The sequence below is a fragment of the Lucilia cuprina genome, chromosome 5 (genome assembly GCF_022045245.1).
Source record: "Lucilia cuprina isolate Lc7/37 chromosome 5, ASM2204524v1, whole genome shotgun sequence".
NCBI lineage: Eukaryota > Metazoa > Arthropoda > Insecta > Diptera > Calliphoridae > Lucilia > Lucilia cuprina.
In genome coordinates, this window is record NC_060953.1 from 32172345 (window position 1) to 32183429 (window position 11085).

Below are 11085 nucleotides of genomic sequence, written 5' to 3' on the forward strand. Positions count from 1 at the left end.
TTAGTAGTTTGTCGAAAAAATAAGAAGTTGTTAAAAAAGTAAGTACTTATACATTACTCCAATATTACATGCCTAATTACCGGGTAAGTAAACATTTTTATGGGCAATAAGAAAAAGTAATTGAATTTATCAGAACTCCCAATTTTGTCCTAACATTGCATTGAAAATAGAGCTCATATGTAACCGAATTTTGATGAAGGACTTATTGCAGTAACTATACTTATTGAAAACATTAAGTTTAATGTTTTGAAAACGGTGTTAAGGGTCTTTATAAAATTCGTTATATAACATAACTATGTACATGAAAATTTCATGGTAATATTTTTAAAAGGGGTAATTAAAATTCTTTTATAAAAACTCTTTATGATATCAAGTTGCTTATCATACAGCAGGCTTATTACAGCAATTATAAAAATATTTTTTCGTTTATGGGTTAATGTCGATTTTTTCGATCTCGTTTCGATTAAAAAAAAAAACTCTGAAAAATTTCCCAATATTACATAATCTCAATTAAACCATCACAGTTTAAGGGTTAAAGGTATAAAGATTTCTAAATTAAATGCCAAAAATATTAAAATACTTGCACTCTCAGATATCTAAATTAAATTCCAAAATTATTAAAATACTTGCACTTTCAACATCTAAAATACTAATATTTGGAAATTTTTTGTACATATTTTAAGCGAATGTTATTTCTTTATTTCCCATCCGATTTTAAAACTATTTGAAAAAATTTTGCTACAATTGGTAATAAATTATGCTATATGCACATTTGGGACGAACGACAAATTTTTGGGAACGAATTTTGGCCTTCAGATATAGAACATACTAAAGTATAGGAATGTACGCGCAATCATTGCGTATGTCTAAATTCGTCATGCGTAATGAACTGTACGATAGGTTTCTTCTAGAAGTTTTAATTATGTTAGCCTGACGTCGTAATCTTTAGTTTATCATTCTTTGGTTTATTTCAATTTCATACGCAGACAAACGACCTGTAGATTTCCTTAGAGTGACTGTTTTTTATTTCAGATTGTTGTTTTTGGTAAATTTTGTTTAAAGGATTGTTTTTTCTTATGTTTATTTAACATAATTTTTATACACATTATTTTCTCTCATTATTCAAAAGAAAAATATATATAAATAATTTTTGTAATTTAATATTATTTTAAATAGAAATATGGTCACCTCATTCAAAAAAAAATTATTTGAAATATAATTCCCTTATTATGGTTTACAACTCAACTGAGTTGAGTTAAAATTGAAACAACTTAACTTTGAAACAACTCAACTTTTTTTGGGTATTATGAATTACAACTAATTTCAGTTGTAATTGTGTTGATGTTGCTAACCTTTTTTTGTCACAAAATTAAGTGAAAAGTTAATGAAATTGAAATTTTCGTAAATGATAAATGTATTGAACATCTTATTATTGTAAATTCGTTCAAAAATCAATGATTCATAAAATTAAAGAAAATATAAAAAAAATTATTTCGTTTTATCTTAAAAATTTAATCTAAACAATGGAGTTATATTTTTTGAGTTGTTATTTGTTACAACTGATTTTGATAATTTGTATTTTTCTCCAAAAAAGTTGTAATAAATTTCATTAAAATTTTAAGTTGTTATCGATAATACCAAATAGCAAAGAAGAGTTGAGTTGTTAACCATAATAGGGGCGTAATATATTTCGTGCAATTTTTTTGAATTTTAAATAAAAAATATTATTTAATAGTGAATTTATATAGTGAAAGTATCGTGAAATTAAAAGAAATATAGGGGATTTAATAATAACGCAGTGTTCAAAGAAATGCATGATCGGCTAAGATTTCAAATAGTAATATACTTTTTATACTCTATGTGCAATGGATTTAGCCGATTTGAAATTTTTAAAAATTATATAAAATTAAAAATTATAAAAAATACATACATACATATATATGTATGATCCATTTGTTATGATGTAGGATTTGCTGATAAAAAGTTTAAACTAATAAAAATCATAAATAACATTCATAAATGTATGTATGCATGTAAATGCTTGAACTAGTGTGTTTATGTGTTTATGCTAAAAGGACCTATGTATGTGTGTATGTGTTATTTGTCTGTTTTGATGTGATTTCACTGATATGTTTCTAAAGAGCCTAAAAATTCAAATGATCAATTATAAACGCGCTTTTAATTTTGTTTTATACCAAATCGCCTGCATACATAGCTTTTATATACAAATATCAATTTAACCAAAGAATCTATTTTGGTCGTTTTGACTTTCTTGTTTTTAGCCTTATGATTTTTTTCCTTTCTGTTTTTGGTATATAATTATCTTCTTTAAATTAATTGTAGCTTAAAAATGTTTAATTATTTTAATTTCTTAATGAATTTGTTTTATCTAGAATACAATATATGATCGTTTCATTGTAACAATATTTTGTAATTTGGACAATATTTAGTTGATAAATAATAAATGCCTTTTTGTGTATTTTTAAGTTTACTTTTCTTTTGTTTTTTTTCTTTTATAATAATAAAATTTGTTTTTATTTTTATTTTAGAATCTGCAAACTTTAGCATACAAAAAATACAATATTTGCAATATATTTAATTTAAGATCGTTATTATTTGTATTTTTTGTTTGTTTTGTAAATTGAATTAAATTTATTACTAATAAACATTTAATTGTAAATAAGCTTATTTTGTTGGTAATTATTTTAAGTTTGTTTGTTTCTTTGTTTGTGTGTTTTAATTCAATTAAATTATTTGCAAGCATTTCTCGTTATTGCTTGTTTGTTTTGCAGTTATTATTAATTTTTTTTGGGAAAAATTGGCATTTATTTAATTAATGTTTCAATATTTTTGCAAGTTTAATTTATTTGTTTTTGTTTTCCAAGGTACAGCATACAATATTTTATTATTACATATTATTATTTCTTTTTTTTTAATAAAAATAAATAAATTTTAAACGATTATCTGTTTGAAGTGGGTTTTGTTTTTAAATATTTTCTTTTGTTTAGGTTACAAAAAATTTAAATTCCCTAATATGTGTTGTTTAAATTTTTTTTTTTGTTTGTAAAAATGTTTTTAATTTGTATTTATAGCAGCGTTTTTATGCAGTTTAAAAATTAATAAAAATGTAAAATTAAGATTTAAATTAAACAAGAAAGATGCGCTTTAAAACTGCTAGCAGTTTTTTATATTTTGTTAATAAGCCAGATGTTAATTTTTAAGTTTCTGGTAAATCATATTTTAAAATTTAGAATTAATCTTTATGCAAAATCTTTTGATATTTTTTAAATATATTGATGCTTTACCTTATAACTAGTAAGTTTGACTATAAATCCCACTGTGTTATTGGAGACAGATCATAAAGCATTCTAAAGAAGGAACAAGTCAATCTTATTAATATTTAATTTTAAATTTTGTTAGTGTCTCTTTAGTTACTTTTTGAATATTTACAAGAAAAAACCTCCCATATGAATTAAATACAAAAATTCGTATAATTTGAAAATCTTGTAAGAAAAACTTACACATCCATGTAAACATTTGAAAAGTAGATGGGTAGACTTGTAGTACGTTGCTCGAAACCTACTAGGGGAATACAAAAAAACCGTCTGGAATTTTTAAATATTTTATGGTTAACATGGTAGGCGTGGCATCACTCATATCAATCAATTTCGTTTTGGAATTGAGTTTTTATTTATATTACTTTGGGATAGTAAAGCACACTAGGCATAGCTATAACATTTAATGTTTTATATATGTTCGTTAAACGTGTTTCAGGGATGCACAGTTGGATTTGTGTCCAGATCCCTCTTACCAGGCTAATTACGCTGTCATCTTTGAAAATCATTAGATCGAACTTCATGATTTTCAACTGAAATAGTTATATGAAACTGCTTTTATATTGGTTCTATGAGTGCTAGTGTTTTATATCGATTCCTTGTTCCAATTGTTTAAATTTTTAATCAAAACAGTTTATTTACAAACTAAAGTCAGATGGACTACGTGATCTCGAAGTTTAATATAATAAAGATAAAGCATCAAATATGAAAAATTTTGAAATCATAAAAACTTTCCTTAAATGTATATATTTTTATGTCAAAAAATCATCCCATAAGTAATAATATCCAACAACTTTCAATAATATATATGTAGATGTTATCGCTATTTTCTTTGAATATATTTTATTAAATATTATATTATTTTACATTAAATTTCACAGTCTGTATGGCTTAAAAAGGGAAAATTGAATAGATGGACTTCGACTAGAGGAACCAATCTAGTTTCTAAATAATACTTTACTCTACCTACTCATTTGCCTAATTAGTCCAATTCTAGTTAATTTGGAACTTGAACAATATTTTAGTTTATCAGAACGAATTTTAAAACTCTCGTTATTTTTTCTATTGGACGGTTTTCGGTGGTGATTGATGTTAAAAAGGCGGCGATAACATACTAAAGAAGTCTTATTATTTTTCCTAATGTTTATTTCACTTTTGCAAAAATACTATATATTACTCTAGATTTACGATTTGGGATAAATATTGACATAAAATATAAATATTTAAGTAACATATTGTACGCATCTAAAAGAAATAAATTTATAGTTAACTCTGAAATGGTTTCGCTCTTTGAGTGAATATTCACATTTACGTAAAAATTATATTGCTTTAAAAACTAATAAATAGATTTCTTTCACAATTACAAAACACACCACATTCTTCAAATAATATCGAATCAGTTCATTCTAACTATATTAAAAAAAACACAATAATTGTACAATTTGACAAAAAATATTAAAAATAATTATATAACTATTTAAAATAGATTACACAAATATAAAAATAATTAATAACTAGATATCCTAATTTTACAAATGTTTGTTGTATAATAATAAAAATTTTATCATTTACATAAAATAAGGATGTATGTATATGAGAAATTTTCATTAAAGTAAAAAAAGAAAATGTATTTTTATACATAAAGTATCAATCACTAACATCTAAGCAAATGTAATTTTCAATTTAAAACAACCTGTAATATATTTTTCTTTACAATTTAAAATAAATATTTTTTTATTTTTGTAAATATTTTTCGTGCTTTTTTGTTAGAATTAAATAAAAAAAATCAGATTGCAACTGAATTTATAGTAAATTACTAAGTACTACACACTTATTGCGAACAATTAAATCTTAAGAACAATTACAATTAAGCAATCAACAAGCCAATCTGTTTACTTTTCCATCCATCCTGTCATTCATCCGTAATTCCAAATAATCAACCAAAGCGTTGCAACGCACTAATCAACTGACTTACGTAATACAATAATACACTGACAAAAACAAATTGAAAACGTGATAAAATTCAACAAACAACATGTATAGAAGGTTTGAGTGAACCTAGTTAAATACTATATGTTAAAAAAAACAATATATATATCACTTTTCACAGGCATTTAATAAATTTACAATCCATGTTTCTGTTATAGTGAAAAGATAATTTTCCAGCATCGAGTAAAAATTTAGTTTAAGAAGTAATTAAATTAAATAATTGGAATAAAGCCTACTCTATGATCGAATGTGATCTTTAATCCTTGTAACTTTGGCCTTTAATTCGAATATGTTAAAACTTGTCAAAATATATTAAGACTTGTCAAAATAAAAATACTATTGTGTTTTGTAAAAAAATAGTAAATTAAAAAAATCCTCAAAAATAAATATACACGCCTGGTGCAAATTGACACCAAAACGTTTTAAGCACACTATTGACCATGGATTGTGAACTTACCACGTTTTTTAACTTTTAGGCAACGGATGTGTATAAAATTTAGATTGCAACAAAGAATTGTTGTCTTACGTATGTATATACTTGACAAGGGATGTAATTAAAATATTTGGTGTCGATTTCGAACCTAGCGTGTATTCATATTTTTTCCCTCTGTGTACTACTAAATTTAAAACTTTCGAATTGAACTGAATACTAGAAAATATGTACCATATTAAAGATCAAATAGTTTTGTCCGATTTAATGTTTGCTCATGGAGAAATGTTATTCTAAAGTTTCACGTCCAAAATAATATATTATACTATATTATTGATATAGGCCAAATATTTTGATGAATACAAAAGTAAAAAACGTATATTCAGAATTAGATTTTTAAACGGTTTAAATCTATATATATATAAAAGTTAATGTGTGTTTGTATGTTTAAACGTTATAGACTACTAAACGGCTGAACCGATCTTAAATTTTCACAGCGTATTCCTGTATGTTTGACATAGGCAATAGACTACTTTTTATTTTGAAATTTCAAGTGGGCGAGGAGCCACGCCCATATTAAGAAAATACAAACTCCTTGTATTTGAGATAATATAACAGTTAGAGTCCTCAAATTTTGTCGGAACCACTTTAGTGTCCATATGATTATTTGCGATAAAAAGTGGGAGGACTAGCGTTAGGGGGCGTGGAACCTCCCATATAAATTAAATACAAAAATTCGTTTATCTTAGAAAGTGCCCCAATATGAATAAAATGGAAAAATTCGTATATCTGAGAAACTATTAGAGCTAGGATCTTTAAATATAGCTTGAAGAATTTTGAAATTCATCTCAACATTAAGAGTATAAAGAGCGAACTTTTAATGGGGACTTGATATCTCCCATATGAATAAAATAAAAAATATTGTTTATCTAGGAAAATATAGAACTCAAAAAAATCGTTAAGTGGGTTTTTATTGTATACGTCAAGGCATTAGAAGAGGAATTATTTTTTAAAATAAAAGCATATATTAAATTTTAGCAAGTAAATAATAAATAAATCATTAATGTATTATTTTGGAATTTAAATGATATATATTGTAAGAAATTAGTATCTGAATAAATACTTTTTTTTGGTCATCTTGTATTTAATTTCGATTGGGGTAGCGAAGCATACCAGGTTTTAGCTAGTTAAATATAAAAGTGTATTAAGCTAACAAAACAAGGAATTAAAAAAAATTAACCCAGATTATGAAAATAGTTTCTCCTCTAAATTCAAGTATAATTTGTAGTTATCTAACATTCGTGAAAATATAACTAATATTCGATATCACTCCGAATAAAATAAACATATTTGAATTTCGATAATTCTACATTTAAGAATTCAGTACCTAAGTATGGTACATGCTTTACAGTCCTTAGTTCATAATACCTGAAAATCATTTAGTAAATGAGCGATATGTAAGCTTAATTAAAACGTTTTAATAATATAATATTGTCAACTACTACAATGGTCTGCACTGAAATCCTTCTTTGTCCTTACGATTTAAACCTTTTTGATTCTATAAGACAAGATTCAGTTTGTCTGTTTTACAGATATTGCTTTTCTTCTTTTACTCAAGAATACCAAAATTAACAAAAATAACAATAACCGCCCTTTTTTGTAATAATATATGTATATCAACACACTTTAAAGTGTTTTGTTTTTACTTCTGTGCAAGTAATGGCTTCAGAAGAAGCTAAAATAATAGTACTTTTTTAATGCGGAAAAATTATAATTTTTCTTACATTTTTATGGGCTTTTGAATTAAATGTGTCGATTTCCCTTATTAATAATAATTTTATTTATATTAAATAATTTGTATTTTATAATACTACAATTTCATTTCCAAATAACTTCAAAAAAAGAGCAGGATTTGACTTCTTGAGAATGGTTTTAAAAGAAGTGAATATACAATCAAATAAAAAGAACATTTCTCCTATGACAAGCCTGTGTTAAAATCATTGGTTCTTCGGGCCTTTTTCATTACTTCCATTGAGTAAATTGTACTTCTTTTTCGCATCTTTGTAAGTTATTTTATTGCTGGGTTACAATATAATTAATATGAATATGTGTATATTTACTTTTAAAATTAATCTTTTGGGGTATCAGAAACTGCTAAAAATGGCATCGTATATGGATTACGTTGACGTAAACATATTTTTCAAAAACTTTTTTAAATCTGTTCCAGTCACTTTAATTTTTGTTCAAAATTCTTATTAAACTAATCACTATAAATTATATGGATTGTAAAATATTTGTAAAAAATCAAAAATGTTTTCAATATAATTAAGAAAATTTTTTAATTTTTTTTTAACTTTAGTTTGTTTTAATACTCTTTTTTAACATGATTTAGACCTGAATGAAGCAATATAGTATAGTAATTCTTAATAATTTTTTTTATTCTTATATTCGATTTTGTTTTAATAAATTTGCATGTTTTGTTTTTTTTTTTTGTAAATATATGTATATTAATTTTAGGGATTTGTTTTTAGATTTTGTTTCTTTGTTGAGTGTATAAAGAATCGATGCTTTTTTATTTATAATTATTTAAGTAGTTGTTGTTTTTGTTGTTGTATAAAGTGTTTATTATATTAATTTTAATTAATTTATTTTATTTTTTTGTATTTTGTTGACTAAATATAAAATACTTTTTTATTTGCATTTTTGTTTTGGTTTTAAATAGGCTTTTGTGGTGATAAATTGTGTTCGTTTGTTAGTTTTGGATTTTTGGTTTGTTTTGAATTCCGTCTTAGATTCTTTTTGTTGTTTTTAGTTTGAAGTGTAAATACTAGTATAATAAATACATGTATTCGCTCTATAGATATAATTTATTTATAATTTAATATTATTATTTTTAATTAGTAATTACATACATGTATAAAAAACAGTGAAGCTGTACAATTTTGAAGTTTTACATTTTTGTTTGCCTTTTACGTTAGAGATTGTTTTAATTTTTATTTAGTTTGAAGCTTAACTAAATTTATTTAAATTTAAATTTTTACAACTTTGATTTTAGTTTATATTTTGCAAGTGGGATTTTTTGGTTGTTTAACATTTTTTTACAATAAATTTTGTATTTTTCAAGTAATATCATTTTAAAAATAAATAATTTAATCAGACTAAAATACTGTTCATTGCTTTTTCATATTCACATTCTGTTCGAGGATATTTTTCATTTTGTTTTTTTTTTTTTTTTTGTTTTATCTTTTATTACCACCAGATAAGAATGTCCAATAGAATTGGCATTTTTAGTGGCAGTACGAATGTACTTAAGTATATGTGTCACAGTGTCAGACAATAGAGTTTTTGGTGGATGTGTTGGGCTATGAATGACATTTTATTCATTTTTAGCTTTGTCCTTCTTTAATTGCTACGCTTTCGAACCGCTATTATCACCTTGTTCCTCTGTGCGTTCATTGGAATTATCACGTTGTAATAGTGATCGATTTTCATCACTTGAACCACCAGCATCTCCACTGCCGTCATTTCCACTGTCAGCTGCTTCACTGCGTAAGTTAACATTCGATGTAAATGTTGTTTCAGAATCTGCGAATGGTATGACTAAATATTAACACAATCATTTTTTTTTTTATTTTAACTATGAAATATAATTTGTTGGTGTTGATAATTATAAATACATATGTATATAATAATATTTAATGTGCAATGGATTTGTAAAATGATAGAAAATGAAAAAATAATTTTTTTTCGGAAAAATCAAATCTTTTTTGTTGTTGTAAAATTAAATAACGCATTTTCAGAGTATTATAGTCCAGATAATGTAAACTATATATCCCTAGATATATTTAAATAAAATAAATTATTTTGACACCCATTTCGATAAAAAGCTGAAATTATAAACCTCTCATATAAAAAATCAATATAAAATCATATTAGGGACCAACAATTTTCTACAAAAATTATTTGTCATAATAAGCTCAAAAAAGGGATTTTTAAAATCCATTTCAAAAAAAATCGATAATTTTTTATTTTTTTTTAAATAACACTGAGGTCAAGATTTTCAATAGCTGGTAGGGAACTGATGATCATTCCAAAAAAATATTTTTTTTATTTTTCTCGTGTTAAGTACATTTATAAGCATCGATTGAGTGATATTCCTATATGACATTCTCCAAAAGGCTGTTCCTTGAGACACTCTACTGTACATACATACATTAGGCCAACTCACAAAAAATTGTGCTTGAGTTACCTCCATCAAAATATTCGCTGTTATATAATATGATGTTACCCAAAATATTTTGGGTTTAGTGTTGTCCATTCGTAAGCTGAACAGTTTTCAGCTTACGATTTTTCATGTAAAATTCAATATTTTACCCTGCTTCAAATAATCTTTGTTTATTTTATAATGGTTCCCAAAATATTTCGAATCTATTGATGGCCGTTCAAATGATACCACATGGTATCATTTGAAAGGTTTTCTAAAGCCAAGTCTAATGGTGCGCAAAATTTGCAAAATTGTGCAAACATTTTATTTTTATTAGTAAAAACTTAACAACTTTAAATATTTTGGAATATTAAAAATTTGAGCAGACGGTTGTTTATGATTAATACATGATTGAACTCGGCTTTAAAACGTTAACCCATATTAAATAATTTGTTAAAAAAAAAAAAAAATTAAAAAATAATTTCAAAATACCTTTTTTAATTTTGTCCAGCTAATAGCTAGACTTAAAATATTTAAGAAATCATCATAAAACAAAGCAAGGTAAATTTTGAGAGGGGTAAAAAAAACACGTTTTTGCTTTGCATACACAGTGAGTCGGTCTAACGTACATATATCGGGTTTTACGTGTCAAGTGATCCAACTTTTGAAACCGATAATTTTCGATTGTCCTTTTGCATAGTAGTCTTGCTACTATTTTACAAAAAGATCGGTAATAAACTATCTGAGATACAATAGTTCAATGTTTTGCGAAACATCGGAAAATAATATTTTAGAACCTGACCTCACCTGATATTCAAAACTGGGAACGCATTTTTTGTAAAGTCCATAGTATAATATATATGGGGAATTTCATGTCAAATTACCCAACTTTAAAAAATGACGTCTTTTGATATTATATGAAATTTGCACCATATGTCTAAATTTGAGCCCCCTCTAATTTTTTGAGTTGGGTCATGACATGAAACTCTTCATAAACACCTTGTTATTTAGAATCTCAGATTGTTCAAACATATTTGAACATAGTTTTAAATCTTATTTTGGTGCATGGGTTTGGTCATAAAAACTATTCGATTAGTTCACTTGAGTTACAAATAAATATTTATCGC

General features: G+C 24.9%; 1 protein-coding gene across 10 annotated transcripts in view; it reads right to left on the reverse strand.

Annotated features, from left to right (window-relative positions):
- Positions 1–8862: 8862 nt before the first annotated feature.
- Positions 8863–11085, reverse strand: part of LOC111675697 (potassium voltage-gated channel protein Shab) — a 144671-nt gene continuing 142448 nt past the window's right edge. For 4 of the 10 annotated variants that reach the window (XM_046951728.1, XM_046951724.1, XM_046951722.1 and 1 more), the window contains one exon: positions 8863–9354. In XM_046951728.1, the coding sequence (XP_046807684.1) occupies positions 9164–9354 (191 nt within the window). In that variant the 3' untranslated portion in view covers positions 8863–9163. The remainder of the gene's footprint in view (positions 9355–11085) is intronic. The other 6 variants (XM_046951727.1, XM_046951723.1, XM_023436508.2 and 3 more) reach the window with 3 other exon arrangements.